This window comes from Phyllostomus hastatus, unplaced genomic scaffold, assembly GCF_019186645.2.
Source record: "Phyllostomus hastatus isolate PE091 unplaced genomic scaffold, TTU_PhHast_1.1 phas_contig_283, whole genome shotgun sequence".
NCBI classification, from domain to species: domain Eukaryota; kingdom Metazoa; phylum Chordata; class Mammalia; order Chiroptera; family Phyllostomidae; genus Phyllostomus; species Phyllostomus hastatus.
In genome coordinates, this window is record NW_025333833.1 from 11,052,921 (window position 1) to 11,073,262 (window position 20,342).

A 20,342-nucleotide genomic window follows, 5' to 3' on the forward strand; every position below is an offset into this window, starting at 1 on the left:
CTCAGCCATTGCTTCATTTGGAAGACGGAGGTTACTTCATATCACTAGAGAAAGCAGAGGACTTGTTTATGGAGGGGGTTCTGATTTATTAGCACAGGACATGACTTTAGAAAATAACCTTTTACTATTCCTGCAAGTGGAGGTGTTTTGGTTGAAAATACTTTTCCCTTTCAAAACTCTTTCAACTGTTCTCAAGAATAAGCCAGAAAAACTGTTGCACTTAGTACCTAATCTGCTTTCAATATCGGTTCCCCTCTCTTTTTAACAGGAGAGCGTAAGGGGTTGGGGCAGAAGCAGCCAGAAGTTCACAGCCCACGACCACGAAATACCGCTGTTGCAGGGCCCGGGACGGAGGAAAGTCGAGACCCAGACCTAAAGATGCCCTGGAGGGGTCAGCCAGGAGCCTGTGGGCCCTCGCTGCGGAGACCGCGGTGGCCGCGCGCAGCTCTCGGGGAGCCGGGCCCCCGCGCGGGTGACCCCTCAGCTCACCTGAGTCAAGTCAGACCCAGGGAAGGGCCAGCTCCGCTCCTGGGGTGAGGGACGCGCGACTCTGCTTGTCCGCGCCGCCCTGCGCGCTGGGCGGGAAGAGGCGCGAAACCACAGCGCCCAGGGTCGCTGGGCGTGGCGGGCGCGAGGAGCGGGGCAGGGCGGCCCCTGCGGAGATAAGGGGCGCGGCGGAGCCGACCCGCCGCACTGCGCGGAGCGGCGGCGACGGCCACGGCGAGGGAGACCACCGCGGCGTCTCGGGTGAGCGTGGAGGGACGCGCGGGGACGCAAAGGTCACCGGAGGTTCGGGCAGAGGGGCGCAGGGGACGCAGGGGACGGAGGGGAGAAGGCGAGGAACAGGGGAAGGCAGACAAACTGGGAAACTGGGAAACGGAGCCAGAGGAAGTGTGAAGGCGACACCCTCGGGCCTGGAGCAAGTGTCAGAGGGACGGACGGGGACAAAGGGAACCCTGGTTTCCTTCCTCGTCACGCGGCTGGGCTCTAAGAATCCTTTTGTGAAAATGACCAGAGAATTTAGCGATTAAATTTGATACAGTCTCTTCATTTTGCGGGAAGTTGGTCGTATTTCTGCATTTGTTTTGTTTCGTGTCTCTGTTTCTGCTTCTTCCTTTCCAAGTATTCCTCTGTCAATTATTCTCCTCATCCAGTTGCATCCTTTTCCTCCCCCAGAGATTTTTTTTTTTTTAAACTTTGCCCTTCTCAGCGATTTTGAGTAAGGCCACCTGAATCCTTTGCACTGAGTGTTCTTGGCTGTGGGTTCAGGCATAAGATTTCAAGAGTAACACCTCCTCCCCAGTGTTTTCAGTCATATTCTAAATTCACATGCAACCTTAGGCTGGAGAACATTCTAACCATTTGCTCTTGACGCAAGCTCTAAAGACCTTCAAAGCAGAACATTACCAAGTGTATTTAAAACTCAAATTGACAAAACATAGGTGTTTCCCCAGTCACAGCTGCTGTGATCTTTCACCCCATCTCTTCCTGTGAGAGTTTCACATTTCACGGAGTCAGCAAACGTTGCTCATTTATTTAGGGTGTTGATCTGTGCAAAGATACATATTTTTAAGGGTTTCCTGCTCCCACATGGCTTACAGCCTAAACAAGGCGCCCAAACTACCCTGCTGTAAGGTTTTTAAATAAAAAGCCAGTGTTTGGGGAGGCTCTAAGGGGTACAAAATTATTTTCATCTTGGAGGATCGGGGGATATTCCCTAGCCTTTTAAAAGTTGGCTGGACTGAAGGAGCTGAAGTGAGAGACAACAGCATTCCAGGTTGGACACCCACAGGAGAAGGCAAGCAGGCCAGCCTCGACAGGGTCGGCTGCTGCAGAGATCTTTACAGAGACCAGACCAGGGAGTTTGGCATTTTCAGCTCATGGGAGCCAGGATGAAAAGTTATTGGCAAAGGAGGGGTCAGAAAGTCTGTGTTACTGAACGATTAACCTCCAGACTGTGTGGACTGAAAGAAGATAAGAGAGGGGGAGTTAGGACAGTGATTCCCAACTCTCCTCCCACTCCCCCATGCTTCAGAAGTTGTAACTAATCAAACTATACTAAGTCACTGGACTTGATTTCTTTCAATCAAATAGATATATATCTGCCAGTCTGAGCTTCTGACCATCACAAGAATATCAGTGTAACTGACCTAGTCATGAAATAAATGCAGCTAAAAGCCCAAGAGTATGGAAGTCTAGTGTGAACAGCCTAGTACTGTTTGATTGAGGAGCCTTTTCCTGCTGAACTCAGCTCTTGGGACTCTTATCACTTGAACCCTCTTGAGCCCCCAGAGGCCCCTTGGACCTGGGTTGTGCCCATTGGTGTAGATAAGAGGAAGCAAAGGGTCAGTTAGGAGAGGAGCAGTCAGGGGAGAGGGAAGGAATGCAGGAAAGAAGATAACAGAATTGAAAGGACTTAGTCCCTGAATGGGAAGAGTAGCTGGGGTTGGGGAGGAGGTACCAGAGGAGCTGAGATGACAGGGAAGAGGGTGCTGGTCAGGGAGTGAGGACAGTAGTTGCTAATGCCCTACAGCCGTCAGACAAGACTTCAGGGAGGGGCTGAACTTGTGCTTACTGTGTGTCTGGCACTAGTGTTAATCACTTTTCCAGAATTAATTCATGTAATTCTCTCAACAACCCTAGGTAGTATGACTACTATTACCCTCATTTGTAGAAAGGAAAATTAAAATATAGAGGGGTTAAACAACAGTCATCGTGAGTTTTTAGATGTGCTAGTGTCCTCAAAAATATAATATACCCCTCTTGTTGATTACCTGTAGACATCACTATATTTGTTCTGAGCCAACCATCTTCTGTATAATCGTCATCAAATCCTATCTGATTGTATTTTATGTTCTTCAGTTGTTAAACTTTGCATTTGTGGCTTCGGATTTTTATGTCTTGCAGCTCAAAAAATAATAACATTTTCTATAACCAGGAAGTGGCAGAGCTGGGAGTTGAACCAGGCAGTCTGCCTGCAGAACCCAGGCGATTACCCAGGATGCCGTGTTGCTTTCCTTCCCTGTGTTGGGCAACTTTTCGGCTTTTCTATCCTGGTTATGGACAAGGAAACTGTCTAACAAATGGCAAGGCATCCTTTTCCCCAAATGAGTTATGTCAGATTGACTTCCCCCTTCTTTGAAAGTCATCATCCAACTACGGTCTGAACACTTCATTCAATCAACCAAAAATCCGTCCATTTTTAATTGGACACAGGTGTCTGCAGAGCAATCGGTGAAAGAAAAGCAAAGGCAAATAAAATGTATTCCCTTTCCTGGGGAGTTTGGTCTAGTGCAGGAGAAATGAATAAATAATTACAATATTGTTTATGTGGCATATTAGAACTAGAAAAACAGGACAAAACCATTCAGAATTAGCATCTGAGAGGACAGTTAGTTAAATCTGAAGACAGCTGCAAAGATTACACGGAATCCTTAAAACGGTAAGTGCTGGTTTTAAGTACATTTCTTGCCCAACAGACTGAAGGTACAGAAAGAGACAAGAAGGTCCCTCTTCTCCAGACCCTATTTCCATGTGAGTAATGGTAATTCCCCATCTGAGCCCCCCCAGCTAGGTTCGTGTTCTTCCTTTGGTCTGTTGCTTTTTCACCTCTGCTCTTTGAGGCCTGGCATCGCCCTCTCAGTGGCATGTTGCCAGAACGCTGCTCTCCTGACTTTGAAAAACAGTCTCTCCTCCTTTAGAATTAGGCCCTAAAATTCTACGTGCTCGCTTGCTCTCTGTCTTTGCCTACTAGAAAGCATGTTTCACAGTTCAAAATGGCGAACAGACTTCGCCCAGGAGTTTTATCATTAATTGACCTTCCTTGAAGAAGAGAGGAATTCTGTTGTGTGTTTTCCAGACTTTTTTCAGCAGCTCAATGGCCTCCCCGAAGAAGAAACTCCAAGGCCTGGTTGCAGCAACCATCACGCCGATGACTGAGCATGGGTAACTACCATTTGGGGCCTCAGAGGGGTCTGGTCTCACTCCGTCGAAATGGGCTGACGTTCTCCGTATCCCAGTCACTTAAATTCCGTACTTCTGTGATGCGGGTGTCAAGTGGCCGCTTCCATCAGTCATCTGTTTGCACTGTCTCTGACCCCAGTCAGAGACGAGGAATCTCAAATTCAAAAACAGTGCAGAGAGAGATGATGAGCTCTAGCGGCTGGCCTTTTCCTAGGGTCTGCAGCTCCACAATGCAGATTCTTCTGGGATTTTACCCCAGCCCCGGCTTTCCCAAAGAAGGCCAGTGGAGTCGGATGAGACTTTCATTTTTGCAGGGTTTGGTCTCCAGCCCTGGCCTGGCCCCTCTAGATCCTGGCTCTAGGCCTCTGGGTGACTCCACCCCAGACTGTTCAGAGACGGGATGAAAGGGGGGAAGGGAGCTACGAAAGAGACCCCGTTAGGCATGTTTACAGTCTCATTGCCACACTGGTTGAATGTTGGGGAGCCTGCAGGAGTGGGAGGTGACAGCAGATGATGGCTGAGAAATTGTTGGCCAGACAAGTACTTCACTTCCAAGTGAAAGTGTGGCAGTCCGTTCACTTACACTATCAGGTAATGGCCCTGTGCTGCGTGCCCATGGATGACATATAGCTGTTCCCAGGACGCTGCCTCCTGGAAAGGAGATTCAGCCACCTCCTGGATCTACATGGTTTTGACCTTTTAGAGGAGTCAGTCTACCCAAACCACCAGAATTCTGGCTTCCTTATGCTTCTTTCCTCCTCCATCAAATATGATGGCCATACCTACATCACGGATTGTGTGAGACTCTCCACAGAATAGTGCTTAGCACAGGGTCAGTGTGCGCTTAGGGACAAAAGTCAGAACTGCTTTTGTGGCATCAGATCGGGGTGAAAGGCAGAGGAGGAATTTAAGATATCTGTAAATAAGGCTTTTTTAAATTTTTGGTTTTCTGTTGCTGAATTGGTAAATATTCACCCTCCCCCTTTAAAATAGAAGAAATTTCTTATAATATTTACTGTGCTCATTCAAAGTTGTCCACATCACTGTTTTCCCATTGATCGTTAGAGTTCAAGACTTCCAGGTTCTAAGGTGCATGAAAAATACATCTTTGCTCGGTCTAAACGAAATTCTGACTGAGATGGCATTTAGATTCCTCACTGGTTAGTAGCAGTTTTTGTTGTTGTTTTTTTTCCTTTCTGTTGCTTCTCCTTTTCCACAAGTTCTAAGAAAGACTGAAGTCAGCTTTTTCTCCCTGTGTCAGCCACTGGCTGGGCAGATAACAGAGGACATGTGATTGCGTGAGCAGGCAGAATTTACTTCCTGTTATGGAGTAAGAAAGATCCTGTTTGCGAACTCAAAACACTACTTGTGGGTGACGCTGCGTAATCTTTTCAACCAGACCACCCTTAGCCTAGAAGGGGCTATTTTTTTAAAGATTTATTTATTTATTTTTAGAGAGAGAAAGAGAAACATCAATGTGCGGTTGCTGGGGGCCATGGCCTGCAACCCAGGCATGCACCCTGACTGGGAATCGAACCTGCAACACTTTGGTTTGCAGGCTGGCACTCAGTCCACTGAGCTACGCCAGCCAGGGCTAGAAGGGGCTTCTTAAGTCAGTCTTAACTGTTTCATCTGGGACCCTCTGAGAGTCGCAGCATGCTCTTCCTCTCTTTTCTGCTGTGTTCCTGGGACACAAGGCCCCATGTGTTGGAGATTATTAACCTGACTGCTCTGCTGCTTCCTTCTCCATTTCCCAGGTACCTCTGGCCCTCCTGCTTCCATTTCTCTGTTTTCTCTTTTTCCATCAATTCAAATCAAAATAAGAATACATTTTCTGTAAGGGGCTTGTAAGCATAAAACTAGTACATTAGAAATGCATACAGCCCATGGTGGGCACATAAGCTGGGCTGGGTCCCTTCTGTCCCACCGCCCACTGCATCCAGACTGTCCTGTATGGGTCGGAGCAGGCCTGGGGCGCCCACCAGGAGCGGGTCAGCATTAACGTGCTTGCCCACAAGGGGATCTGCACTTTGGACATGTTTGCAATAAACAGGACACAAAGAAACGTCCCATGGAATGTCACACCTGGACATTCTGCCCGGTGGCCTGCCACTGTGGGAGTTTTCCCAACCTGGCTCGGCCAGTGTTACCACGGACTCCGTGCTTTGGGATGGCTGAGCAAGAACTACTACCGTGCATCCTTTTTAGTTCATGATCCTAAGGAATCCTCACGAAGGAATCAACTCTCTCAATATAATATAAGCTGATGTCCTCGAGTGGGGGGCTGGCAGAGAGAAGCCCTGCGCAGCCTGCCCTCCTGCTACCGCTCAGTTCCCCAAACCCGCATACCCCGCCTTCCTCCGTGCCTTTCCACATTCTGCTCCTCTGCCTGTTTCCACCACCATCCTCTCCTGTCTCACTGCACTTGAACACTTCTTTTTTTCTGTCAAAACCATCCATGGGGATTCTTCCTCATTTTCCCTGAAAAGAGCGAGAGGGTCCTCCCCCTGTGGTCCCGCAGCACCCTGCACATACCTTTTCACATTCTATCAGAATTATTTGTGTCCAGGAAGTCTGACAATGACTGTTTGTCACATGCCAGTCTCTCCCAGCAGGCCTGAATGGCCTAACCTTATTCAGTAGCTATCTCTTAAGTACCAGGAAACATGCAAAGACTGAGCGTGTAACTTATTTGTCTTTGTGTCTTCAGCATCTAGCACAGTGTGTGGTAAATTTTGTTATTTTATGAGCGAATATACTACAGGGATGAATAATGCTGATGGTCAAAAAGAAAAAAAAAGGAAAAAGGAAGCTAACACTGATTGGCTAAGCACCGTGTCAGTCATCATGCTGGGCACATTCATGTACGTGTTCCAGTTTAGTCTTCACGAGAACTCTGTGACAGAGCTGTCACCCCTATTTTTGCAATGAATGAAACCAAGGTCCCAAAGATCTTGCCGCTACCCACATAGCTGCACAGGGAAGTCTCTCTCTATCCAGCCCAACCCTTTTCTGTGTCTGCACTGGAGTAAAAGACTTTTGCTTTCTTTCCTTAGTTGTTTCAAGAAGTGACTTTTTGCTTCAGGCAAGTACAGTCGTTAGAAGAGAAGTCTCTTTCAGATCGGCCACAATATCAAGAAAAAGCGTTGTGTTTTGTCCCTCAAATGCCCTTGACTTTACCGTGGGAATCTGCACCACGGTCTCCAGTAAAACAAAACCCATTACCCCAGCCAGTGAGGGCCTGACCTGCTGGAGTTGGAGTTGGGCAGAGTATTGTCGTTTTCGCTGAGTTTGGGAGACTTCACGACCCACATGCGCGGAACATGCTCTGGCGAGTTGGGGCAGACGTAATCTCTGCTCACTCCTCTGCTGAAGGAGCCTCGAACTAACCAAGTATTGTGGGTGTTTTGCCAAAAGCACACATAATTTCCTTTTGATTTCAAATGCTGAAAGAGACAGGTGAAAGGCAAAAGAATTGGAATGCCAGGTTTCCTGATATGCATGCCAGATCATGCCAGTTACGCAAGCAGCCGTCCTGTGGATTCTGTGCTCTCAGAGAGACAGTCTTTCCTGTGCACTGTGGGCCAGGAGAGGAAATAAACAGTAATGGAGATTTTCCTCTGAAAAGAGACTTCAGAAAAATTCTGTTATCCTTAGACCCTATGGGGAGAGATATAGTCCATGTGCGGTTTCATAGTTCACCCACTCAAGGCCTCAGTTTGTGGTTAAAAATAATTTGATTGAAGGTCTCTCCTCTTACAGAGTTTGAAAGCAAACTAAACATCTAAGAATAGAGCACTAGCTACATTGATTATGGGCTTTTATACACTGACATGCTGTGTCGCCGGTATAGTCACAGGATATCTGAAGAAGTGGGATAATAGTCAGTTTGGAATGCTGTGAAAAACTATGGCAATAATGTATAACATGCCGATAGTTATGGAGGAAAATACTTCACTGTGTAGTTGTGAATAGAAAAATGTCAAATTTATAAGAATAATCATCTACAGGGAGACCTTGACAGGTTTTTTTCCCTTTCTTATTGTGTGTATTTTCCAAAATAAATTATATTGCTTCTGCAATATGAAAAAAGTTAAATGCTTTTATTTTTTAAAAGATTTTATTTACTTATTTTTAGAGAAGGGAAGTGTGGGAGAAAGAAAGGGAGAGAAACATCATTGTGTGGCTGCCTCTTGTGCGCCCCCTACTGGGGACCTGACCCGCAACCCAGGCATATGCCCTAGACTGGGAATTGAACCAGCGACACTTTGGTTTGCAGCCCGTGTTCAATCCACTAAGCCACACCAGCCAGGGCTAAACGATCTTATTTAAAATATAATCATGGACCTAAGGCAAAGGCTCTGAACCCAGGGGAACTGGAATGAGGTGTTGAATTTGAGTTAAGAATGAGAATGACTGCAGCGAGCATGGGGCTGGTTCTGAGCCTGCCTCCCCCAAGGCAGCCAACGGTGAGATGTGCTCTTGGGGCTCTTGGAGGAAGAGAAGATACAGTAAAAAGCCAGTTCAGCTTTTTCAAGTGAACTGATTTTTTCAAGTGCTACCTTTCACTTCCATGAGGACCAACTCCCAAACAGCTGGTGAGGAGACGAATAGTTCAATTCTCATTGTTCCATTCTCACCAGTAACTTCCTGGTAACCGGCACAACTGAGCGCCTCTGCGAAGGGCTGAGACTTATACCCGAGCTCAGGCGGGGATCCGACATCCCTGAGGTGACCCGGGGCTTCTGTGCCTCCGTGGGGGCAGCCACTGCGCCTCGTGGCCAGCTGGTGCTGTGTGGAAGTGTAGGCCTGGCCTTGGTACATCTTCTGACTTTTCCAAGAAAATCATTTATTTTTAACATGAAAAGAAATTTTCGCCTTGTGAAAAATCAACAGAATACATTTGGGGCCATCCCTTGTCAACCTCTGACCTTGCCAAGGGGATTTGGTAGTTCCAAAAGGCCAGGAAATCCCACCAGTAGCAGCACCCCTGCAGGCTAGACACGTTTTATAAAAAGCAGCAGAAGCAGCAAAGTTCTTGGAGGGACAGATAATGTATCACTCACGAGCAACCCTAACCTGAGTGAAACTGCCGTAGCTTGTCAGTCATGAAGGCCTGGAGGAGTTGGGGGGTGGGGGGGATGGCGGGGACAAGTGTGGATGGAAACACCGCCCACTGAAGCCATAAAAAAGTGTGGAGTCACCAAGGAAGGAGGGGGACCCCAGTTTCCCGTACTTGTCTGGCGGTGCAGCCCATTGCCTGGGAAGAGGAGGGCCCCAGGGCAGGGCAGAAAAGCAGCAGCCCCCCAAAATCTGGGAAGGAACGGGATCGAGGGGTTTCATCCTGTTCGTTACTCCAGGTCCACCTCCTCCCTGACACCTCCTTCATCAGAATGATCAGTCCCTCTTCTGACCTCTACACACGACGTCATTTTCAACTCACAGCCTTCACCATGTTTTCCTCAATACTGTAGTTATTTATATACAGGATCTCCTTCACTTGCTGAATGTAAGAGTGAAATTTAAAAGCATGGTGCAAGTGTGAGGATACGCTGCTTTTCGGGCAGTTCATGGGCATTTCGTTACCATTGTACGTTCCCGAATCTCAGTGCCTGGTTTCCATCGCTGAGGAGTAGTCACCACAGTGATGGCTGAGCATGCCCCTGAAGCCAGGGACAGTGCCAAGCCCTTGTGTGGGCCTAGCCATTCGAGGCCCACTTGGTGGTAGGGGCCTCTGCTGACTTCAGGAGTCCACTTCAGGGACACACACCGGCACCCTCACAGCCCAAGTCAGTTTCTCTCTTTAAGGATTTCTGAGAATGTAAACAAGCTCTCCAGCTTCCTTTCCCAAACGAGAAAGCGTTAGATTAAACTAAACCGAAAGAATGCACCATGCCTACCAGGCCGGTACCATCCAGAGCTCTACAAGCCTCTCCTTGGTGAAAATGACAGGGCTGCTGTCAGCATCTTTGAGAAAGTGGGCGGGGCTGGGGAGGGCTCCAGACCTCAGTGAAAGTGTACCAGAGCCACCTCCTTTGAATCTGAAACTCCAATGCAGGCTCTTTCTGGGGAGGTTCTTTCTAGGTTTCGATCTGTGCTTCGATGTGTGATTCAGAAGTCCCCTGGGTCGGCTGGAGCTGTTTCTTGGTTGTTTGCATGAGTAGGTGGACGTCGGTGGTCAAAGCCAGCATTAGTGTCACACAAACAAAGCCCCTGCTGGTGGTTCCTGCATCTCAGAGCTTGTCCCAAGTGGGGACGGAACTGACAGATGCAGCGAGGAGCAGGTGTACTATAAACATACGGCCCTAAGTGGCCAGAAATGTCTGAGCCTGTCAAGCCACCTCAGTGGGGGTCCTGAGATGGATTGTTAGGCAGCGAATTCCCCCACCTTATCTCTAAGTTAGTGCAGCCTGCATTTGCTCCTGTCACACATTCAGGGAACCTCCCTCCTCAGCAAATCTGAGAGGTGAGGATTTGGCATTTAAGCTGGTAGAGGGGGGAGTCTGCTCCTCTGGAGGCCTTCCAACTGCATTGAAACACACCTGTTCCCTGTGGCAAGCTGTGGCTGGTTGTCATTCTCATGCTGTGGGCGGTGATTGCTTGTGCATTCCTTGCTTTGGTCTCTATGGTTCCCATTCTTTTTGACAAATACCCTTTTATGTCTTTGTTTCCCGAAGGCATCGGATTTTTTGTTTTGTTTTTGTTTTTTTTAAGGAAGACAATAAGTAAATAAGAAAAGAGTGTCAATACGGTTAAAATTAAGTTAGGGTTCTCTGGCCCCACTGACAAAATGCAAATGGCAGCCAATGACTACTCTGTTCTGGTCAACGTAGCCTCGGGTTCCACAGCATTTAACACAGACTCGTGCCACAGGTCCCCTTTGCGTTTTCACTCTCCGCCCCCCTCCTCTCCACCCATATTTTGATGGAGAACAGGTGACGTTTATATGGTTTGTGTTTGAGTCAGTTTCTAGATTTTAAAATCGACATGATTTTCAGGAAAAGAGCCCTTTTTGCCGTGAGCATCGGATCCTCACAAGGTCAGCGATCTGCAAAGTGCATGCAGATGCCATGGGGATCCTGTCACAATGCAGAGTCTGGCTGGGGAGGAACGCGTGGTGCCTGGGACTCTGCATTTCTAACAGGTTCCCCCAGATACTGCAGTTCGGCAGACCACACTTCGAGAGGCCAAGTGACAGCAAAGTTCCTTTCGACTCTTAATCCTCTTTGATTTAAAACTAGCAAATACAGGTGGATTGAGCCTTCATTCGTTGTCATAAATATGAAGTGCTAAAGTTCTTAAATTATTAAGGTTGAATTTTCCTATTTTTTAAAGCTGACATGGTTGCTCCTCACCAGGACAAAAGAGGGTTCAGTAATTTCTTTTTCTATATTACTTGATTTTTAATAACTAAATGCAAAGCCTTTGTTGATGAATAGTGTTTTGCTCACATAAGTAAGGAACACGTGGCTGAACAGAGACACCACCAGACCCGGAAGGGGAAAAAAAAAAACAATAATGAAAGGCAAAGAATTTCACTGACCAGGTGGATTTCAAAAAATTATTAACAACAGAGAGCAGATTATAGACTTGGGGACTGACTGAATAATGTTCTTAAAAGAAGACTAAGTATACCTTTTTTTTCTATTTTTTTTCTGTGCCTTTTAGAGAAATCAACTTCTCAGTCATTGGTCAGTATGTGGATTATCTTGTGGAAAAGCAGGGAGTGAAGAACGTTTTTGGTAAGTCATCTGTAGACATCTCTCTGCATAACTCCAGCTCAGTCCTTAGCCACTCTCACCTGGTTAATAGCCAGGACATCACCATGTCATCGTGTCAAAGGTTATGACAGAGTCTGGCGAAGCTATGTCACATTTGTGAACGTGTAGGCTCATCAGCTTCAGACCTGAAAAGCACCTCCAGAGACTATCTAATGTGGTAGGGTGCCTTCAAGGCAGATAAGGTGTTACTTTCACTCCCATCTGAAGAAGAAAATTTATGGTTCAGATATGTTATTTGGGTTGCTCAAGGCTCTTCAGCCAAGAAGTGGTAGAGGAGCAACAAAACCCAGGCTTCTCTCTTACACGAATGGGCTTCATTCTCTCTTCCCCCAGACTTGTCATATTTTAATGTAAGAAAGACTTTAAGGCAATCAGAGAACTGGCAGTCACCCTCATTTACTCATAGATGGTGGGAGTTTAGAAGGTCAGACCATGGGCACTCTAAGCCTGACCGCCGTACTCCCCTGCAACCAGGACGCCCCTTGCATTGGGTCCTGGGCCCCAGCCCCTTGGACTGGTTGGCATTCTAAGTGCACTGTACCTTGGCCCCGAGCTACCGCTGTACCAACAGGGTCCCCTTTGGAACTGGAGGCACCACGGGGTCATAATGAAAGCAGGCTAAAACGTCTGTGAAGAGGTGGCCACAAGTCACAACCAAAACCTGTTAACAAAACCTCTCAGTGCCCGCCTACGGCTCCAAGCCATAGTGGGGAAGGTGGGTTCTTCCTCCTCCAAGGGCTCCAGGGAGTGCCTGAGGTGGCTCAAGTCCCCAGAAGAGTGATCAAGTCAAGACACTCTCCCACTCCCCCTCGCCTCCCCTCCCCCACCCTCCCCTGTGTCCCTGCTAAGTGCCCAGGGTTTGGAGACAGGAAGTGCTGCCACACGACTCAGGCCCAGGGATGTGTCCTCGTGCTGTCTGCATCCTTTCTGGGACCCATTCGGGGAAGAGAAAGTCTCGGAATCGCAGCGGTGTGGATTCAAGCTTGGATTAGTTAGTGATTCAGAAACTCCCACTTTCCTCTGTAAATAAGGAGAATTAGGTATACTTTGCAGGGCTGTTGTGAGACGTGAATGTATGAGTGCTTGCTCCAAAAAGGACTAACATCCTGGTGCTTTCTTATAAATTAATATTAAAAAAATAGAAGTAGTCCTAGAGTGCTCCCATGGCAAACCACAGGCAGAGGTCACGACCGCCTGGACATGCCAGGACTGGATTGTGTTGATTTTCCTGCCATTCGGGCCCAAATATCGATCTGGGTGGTGTGTTGGAGATTTGCCTAAAACATGGGCAGTTATCTTTCTCTTTGCTCTCCATTCCTGATAACAGTGACCGGTCTGTAATTATAAGTCAGAATTAACCTGCCTGCTACTTTTTTTTGACAAGGTGAAGGTGGAAAACAGAAACACGGCATTTTCCCTTCCGCCTCCCTGATTCTGTCCTCCGACTTTTCTCTCATTTCCCCTTGAGCAGGGATTTCTGACCCCCACCTTCCCAGCGTTGGATGAGCGAAAGGTACTAGTTGGCCCCACTGACTGACCCTTTGTTTGGAACAGTGAATGGCACGACGGGAGAAGGACTGTCTCTGAGCATCTCAGAGCGCCGCCAGGTCGCAGAGGAGTGGGTGACAAAAGGAAGGAACAAGTGAGTGACTCCACCGGGATAAAAACACTCATCTGCAAGAGCTGTGTCTACAGAAGAGCACCCTTCCTCTCCGTGCGGAAGGACAGCCGGGCTGTAAGACAAGCCTGACTCTCAGAGACCCCATCCGGGCACTGGAGCCTGTCTCCCATCCATCCACCAATCAGTTCCCTTGGGTTACCTGGCCTTGGGCTGGAGGGATAAGAGGGAAGGTGCTAGTGACTGATCTGCTGGGCTCCTGGCTCTTCTGCTGAGAAATTCATGCTCCTTGCCTTCGAGGCACGGGTTCCTGATGCTTCTGTGAGCCCCGCTTCCTTACAAGTCTGCTCCATGCACATGATCAGCATGCTATACGTGGGGCTTTCTCTCATCTTGGCGAACTTCCTGCATCCTCTGCACTTCAATGCAATTATATATTTTTGTTATAGCTCTCAATTCATGTCATGGTAAAACAAATAGGAGAGTGTCAGCTCAATAAGCACATTCAGTTCACCAGGTTTTATTCACTGTCTATTATGTCCTTGTGTGTTATGCACTGTGCCAGCCCTGGGAATATCAAACAGGATCTCAGCCCACAGGTTGCTTACCATGCAGTGGAGATGTCACACCATGAAAACTAACACTCTGATCTTTCTGATAAGTAGTATAAACAGGGATCAGAGAAGGGAGTGATTGGTGCTGGTGTAGGTGGAAGGAAGCAAAGATCGGAGGTAAATCCTGACTGAGCCTGGAGCAGAGGTTGGCAATGAGAAGCCCATGATCCTTAAATGGTCTCAGAGCCCCCTGAGCACTCTGAAATTACATGCCAGCTTTGAGTACAGGTTCACGTAAGCCTTTTCTGGTGACCCATCAGCTGCCAGCTAATTTGCAGGCAGATCCGGGGCCCAAAAAGATTAAAGACCATAGGCAGAGTAAAAAAAGAGGAAGACTAAGGATACACATTTTAAAAAGCACCAGAAACAGGGATACTGTTGTGGACAGAGACAGACAGGCCTCAGAAGCTAGGGTGGGGGTGGGGAGTGTGTCTTGTCACTGAATCCGTTCAGTTTCTGAATCCGTTCATGCGTGGTTGCATGGTCATTAAAAGCTTGAGTAGAGAGACAGGCTGCCCGAATGTGGAGCCTCTGACCAGCTCTGTGAACTCACACAAGTCTTAACCACCCCGTGCTTCATCTGTAAAATGAGAATAATAACAGTCCCTGTCACATAAGGTGGTGGCAAGGACTTGAACAGTGCCTGACACATGGTGCTAAGTATCACACAAGAATTTACTGTCATTATTTACAGTAGATGCTGTGTCCATTATGACGTTTATTATCATAATTGTTAGATGCTGTGGAAGTCAGAAGGTGGAGGGTGGAGAAGGCCACTTAGACTGACATGGAGGAAGTGACCATGACCTTGGAGAGAACAGAGCCAGAGGGGATTGTAGCAGAGGGAGGCTGCAGCGGCTGAGGAACGCCGGGGCCCATGGCCATGGGGCAGGAGTGTAGCTTATTCTCAGAAAAAAATTCTAGTGAAAGGAAGGAGAGATGGATCAGTAGATTAGAGAGGAGGGAAGACAGCTCTTTTTCTTTTGTTCACGTGGGGAAGTCTTGAGCATGTTTCTGTGCTGTGAGGACTTCACCAAGGGAGAAGAGATTAAGGAGAATGGAGGACTGATGCCTTGGATGGAAGCTCTCAGCGGGGAGGGGAGGGGTCAAGTAAAACCAGTAGGTGGAGTAGCTTTAGGAGACAGCCAAGAAGCTGTGTGGAAAGCATAGGCGGTGACTCGGCTAAGTGTGGAGCAGGAACAGTGAGGGGAGCTGTGCGTGAAAGCTGCTTCACCTTTGGTGTCCAGGGAGTGAAGACATCTGCCCAGAACAAGGAGCTGGGGTGGAATTTAGATCTTAAGGAGAATAATGAAGAGTTGGAGTAGCCACTGCAGGGAATTGGAAAAGCAAGTCAGTTGGGTTGACCAGAAGGCTTTTTGGAGCCTCCTTCTCCTGAAGCAGGAAGTTTGTGATAAAGCCATAGGGTGGTTTTCTCTAGCAGCACCTCACATTTCAGTGGGCAGGAGCAGGACATGGGTGGCTGTTTTAACTGGGGCCAAGAGAAAGGGTCAAGGAGGTCCTGCAACAAAGCTTCCGGTGAGAGCAAAACAGGTCGGTCAGCTTCTTTTCTCCTTCCGGAGTCTTTTATTGTCCCTTAACAATGCAAACCTGATCATGTCCTCTCCGAGCTAGGTCCCGTTTTATCTAAGACAGACAACTCAAGGATCAGTGCAGGACGCAACTGGGCCTCAGTGGAAACCATCCCATGAGGACAAGGTCTGTGTCATTCAGAGTCCCTCAGCCTCGCTGGGACACCTGGATCCACAGCTGAGTCTGAGCAGTCCTACCCTGAGAAGACCAGTCTCACTGTGGCCTCTTCCACGGGGGCCACACCGAGCACCTCCAGCGATGAGCACTGGGGTCTTGGAGAAAACCTCTGATGGCCAAATTCTAGGGACTGACGAGATGGGGGAAAGCTTTTTCCAGTGAATTCACTTCTCACGTGGCTAGTTCCTGGTTGTTCTCTTTGAGGAACCTCTTTATTTTTATCTCCTACACAAACACAAAAAAATCTCATTTTTACACCTACCTTTATGCATGTTATCACCGTCAAATACAGCACCTAAAACAATACTGTGTCCAAAAAAAGTACTCAAGCACTGATTAATCAGCCACTGGTTTCAAAAATTCTACTCCTCGACTGAACCTTAAATGTTATTCTCTGGACATTTTTTTTAATCCCAAGTTAGGTTACTTATAAATAGACCACTGCAGAATTTGACAGTCATGAGACTGAGATTAGTCAGATATTACTTAGCTGCTAAAACCAGCACACACCAAGACGCCGCAGCCCTTCTGTGTTGTCATCAACTTCCAGTGATGCAGCGGCACTTTCTCGTTCGCAGGTTGGATCAGGTGGTAATTCATGTAGGAGCCCTGAGCTTGAAGGAGTCACAGGAACTGGTATGTACGTAGGTCCGTCTGGGAGAGACCACTCGGGGCCCTCTGTTTTTATGCTGAAGTTACGATCAGTGCAATTTTTGCTACATATTGGATGCTGTGCTGGAGAATATTAGGTGTGGGAACTCACAGAGCTCCCCATCCAGAAACAGGCCCAGAGCCCCAGAGGGAATAGCCCAGGTGATAACCGTTGTAGCAGAGCTTTGAATAGAAGATGGAGGCACCCCTTTTCTCTGAGCAAAGTGAGGATGGGAATAGAGGTAGCGGAGTTCGCCGGGAAGCAGCACACTTTCAGCCAAACTGTTTTCTCTGGGAAGTAAAAGGCCAGGCCACCTGCTGGGCCTAAAGGGGGTGGAAGGTGGGGTTCAGTCATGATGAGTGGTAAAAATTGAGACTGGCTGCCTGAAGCGCTGGAGAGTGAACTGAAACACAGAGGATTGCCCTCACTGAGGTTCACAGCAGCATTATTCATGGTAGCCAAGAGGTGGAAGCAGCCCGCATGTGCATCTGAGGATGAATGGATAAACAAATGGGGCACATCCCTACAGTGGGGTATTATTCAGTCTTCAAAAGGAAGGAAATCCATCCTGTCATGTGCCACGATATGGATGAGTCTCTTTGAAGACATTATGTTAAGGGAAATAAACCAGCTACATGAATAAGGAAGGACTGCTGTATTTGGTCTTTGTCCCTTTTTTGGCAAAGAGCCTCTAAAGCCCTTGGAATTCCCTGTGACAAGAGCAATAAAGGTGTCTCTTATTAGGTAAAGAGGTAACTTTTGTAAAGAACCTGAGGAGGAGGGTGGTTGCCAGGACAACCGACCAGTGACTAGTGGATTACAGGGGCAGGGGCTGGGAGTTGAATTACCAATGGCCAGTCTTTTAATCAGTCATGCCTATGAAATGATGCCTTCATAAAAATTCAAAAGAGGGGATGCCAGAGGGCTTCCAGGGTGCAAACAGGTAGAGATTCGGGGAGAGTGGCCCACTTGCATTCCCCAGGGCATGGGAGCTCCATTCCCTTGCCCCATGCCTTGCCCTGTGCGCCTCCTCCTGGGTTATGTCCTTTTTGTGATAAACCGGTTTTCTAGTAAGTAAAATGTTTCTCTGAGTTCTGCAAGCCACTGTAGCAGGTTAATCAACCCATGAGGGGGTTGTTGGAACCTCTAATCTATAGCTGCTGGGTCAGAAGCACAGGTAATAACCTGGGTTATTACCTGAATGGGGAGAGAAGGTTAGGGGATGGAACCCTTGAGAACCCGTGAGATCTGACCCTATGTCCAGGTAGATAGTGTCAGAGTTGATTTGAATTGTGGGACACCCAGCTAGTGTCAGAGAATTGCTTGTTGGGGTGAGAAAACTCCCAGACCCACACACGTCAGCATTGCCACCAGACCCCCAACAGTCCTCTTTCTTCTTTCAAAGGCCAAACATGCAGCAGAAATAGGAGCCAACGGCATCGCTGTCATTGCACCTTTCTTTTTCAAGCCGCAGAACAAAGGTAATTAGGCGGGTCTAGATGCTCCACTTCTTCTTGCCTTCATTCACCATGGTTAATTTAACCCGTGAAAGTAGTTTGATGGAGGACCGGAGGCATGACATTGCAGTGGGACAGCAGTTCTCCACAATATTTGGCCTCCCTGGATCCATAAAAGAAAAGACTTCATTAAAAGATTTCAGCTCTTTTGTCAAGCAATCTGATTGGGTCATCCACCAAGCCCTGGGTCAAGCCGTAGGTGCCTGTGTTTGGGTCAGATGCCTTGGTGTGCCAGCTGTGCAGAGTTCAGAGTCACATGGAAGCATGGGACCATTTTTCTCAAAAAAGGAGGAATATAAGTGCTGAGCATTTTGAGACTACATGTACTGTGCGAGGTTGAGTGAGTGATGAATTTGAAAGGAGATTTCACAGAAACATCTATTGTCTTCCAAAATACCAAGGTATTGTTTTCTCCTCCTCTACCCTCTCTATAAAAACTATTTGTGGTTTCCAAGTACATGGAGTCTTTTTCATTCTTTTGATTAGCAAAAAAAAAAGAAACACAAATTTTCAAAGGATTAGAAACAGACAAGATGTTATTTTCATGCACAATTAAATAAATCCATAACTAAATGGATAATGGGTTGAAGTTATCATGAAATAACATCTATTATTGGTTGAGAGAAAATACTTGTTAAGAAAGATAAGTAATTTAAATACTGCTATTTGGGGACTTTAAAATGAACATTTGACTTTTTTTTCACATGGCTTTTTAAAATTCTACATGAATACTTTCTCCAAAAGATAGGGAAAAAGAACAAATTATACATAATAATTTTATCAGAAATATTTATCACAGACAGAATACATCATCACAGTATTCAGGTGAAGAACGTAAGATTCTCTCTCCCACTTTCCAACGGCATCAGAAAGTCTGCTGGGTTTGTTTATTCTCTGCAGTAATGTTGCAATTAGAGCTCACACGGGATGATGATGTAGAAAGTCCCCAGACCTCTGTAAACTAGAGTGAGCTCTCTTCTGATATACCTGGATTTCTCCCCAAAAGGAAAAAGCGCCAAACCCTGCTTGAATTATTGTGGGATGTTGATGCCTCTTGAGAGAGGTGTCAGTGTGAGAGAGAAACATCCATTGGTTGCCTTCTCCACACCCTAATCAGGGATCAAGCCCACAGCCTAGGTATGCGTCTTGACTGGGAAATGAACCCACAGTCCTTTGGTGTATGGGACGATGCTCCAACCAGCTGAGCCACTTGGCCAGGGATATGTGATTACCCTTGTAACTTCCCTCTTTGAGCACATGTTGCTTATCCTTTCGTTGCAGAATTTTCTGTTACAGCTTTCTCTTTCTGGTCCTAATGCAAAGTCTGTGTTGTTCACTGACTGCACTTAACCCTTCTGGGGTAAGAGGACAGGAGTCCTACCTATGCGCTTCTTGTTTTGTGAAAGTGTTTCATGAGCTTCTCTTAACAGGTGGGAAGGTTCATCCCAGTGTTTTAGTAGTACTTTAAAATGGTAGGAAAAGTCCTGGCTGGTATAGCTCAGTGGATTGAGCGATGGCCTACGAACCAAAGGGTCACTGGTTCGATTCCCAGTCAGGGCACATGCCTGGGTTGCAGGACAGGTCCCCAGGAAGGGGTGTGCAAGAAGCAACCACACATTGATGTTTCTCTCCTTCTCTTTCTCCCTCCATTTCCCTCTCTCTGAAAATAAATAAATGTTTCTTTAAATAAAATAAAATGGTAGGAAAGTGATAGTGTCTTTTGGCCTTTCTACAGAAAGGAAAATAAAACTTCGAATGAAGTGAGTTACAAAGATATTGCAGCAAGCAGTCTCAGGGATGGCAAGAGGGGCCAAGAATTTTGGCTTCCGCAAAGGATGGCTGCGTTTCATTAGATGGTTCGTCTACCAGGGAAAGCCAGTGTGTCACAAGTGTTCACATCACAGCTTTGCCGGCTGTTCTTTCAGATGACCTCACTGAGTTCCTGAAGGAGGTGGCCGCCGCTGCCCCAGGACTGCCCCTTTATTACTATCACATCCCTTCCTTGACGGGGGTAAAGAGTGAGTACTGCTTCCTTCCAGGTTTCCTTCTCCACCCCCTCCCATCTTACCCTATTGCACAAAGAAACCCCACTCACTCCTTCCCGCCCACCCCATGTCGTAAGAGCATAGCACTGTTGATTACATGGTTCCTACTGCTCCGAAGTAAGCCACTCTCATTGGCAATAAGTCAGCCCTTACAGTCATTGACACCAGCTGACAATGGAAATGGAGTACGAAAGAGGAGTTGACACCAAGACCCTTCTAGCAGACACCTTGTGTCTTTCACACACCCAGCTCCTTCTCACGAAGGAAGACACAGCCCTGGGACAGAACTGTGTCTCTCTACCTTGTACCCAACTGTAGTGTAAGTGCCTGGCACATAGCAAGGGTCTCTGATCTTTTCTTGCTTTTCTTCTAGCTCTTCTGTTAC

The 20,342-nt window shown here is 47.3% G+C and overlaps 1 protein-coding gene across 1 annotated transcript in view; it reads left to right on the plus strand.

Moving 5' to 3' along the window:
• The first annotated feature begins 531 nt into the window (after positions 1 to 531).
• Positions 532 to 20,342, plus strand: part of NPL (N-acetylneuraminate pyruvate lyase) — a 29,606-nt gene continuing 9,795 nt past the window's right edge. Inside the window, exons 1-8 of the mRNA XM_045838408.1 lie at positions 532 to 747; positions 3,480 to 3,534; positions 3,860 to 3,945; positions 11,632 to 11,705; positions 13,299 to 13,386; positions 16,322 to 16,379; positions 17,801 to 17,876; positions 19,838 to 19,930. Coding sequence (XP_045694364.1) covers positions 3,878 to 3,945; positions 11,632 to 11,705; positions 13,299 to 13,386; positions 16,322 to 16,379; positions 17,801 to 17,876; positions 19,838 to 19,930 — 457 coding nt within the window. The 5' untranslated portion in view covers positions 532 to 747; positions 3,480 to 3,534; positions 3,860 to 3,877. The remainder of the gene's footprint in view (positions 748 to 3,479; positions 3,535 to 3,859; positions 3,946 to 11,631; positions 11,706 to 13,298; positions 13,387 to 16,321; positions 16,380 to 17,800; positions 17,877 to 19,837; positions 19,931 to 20,342) is intronic.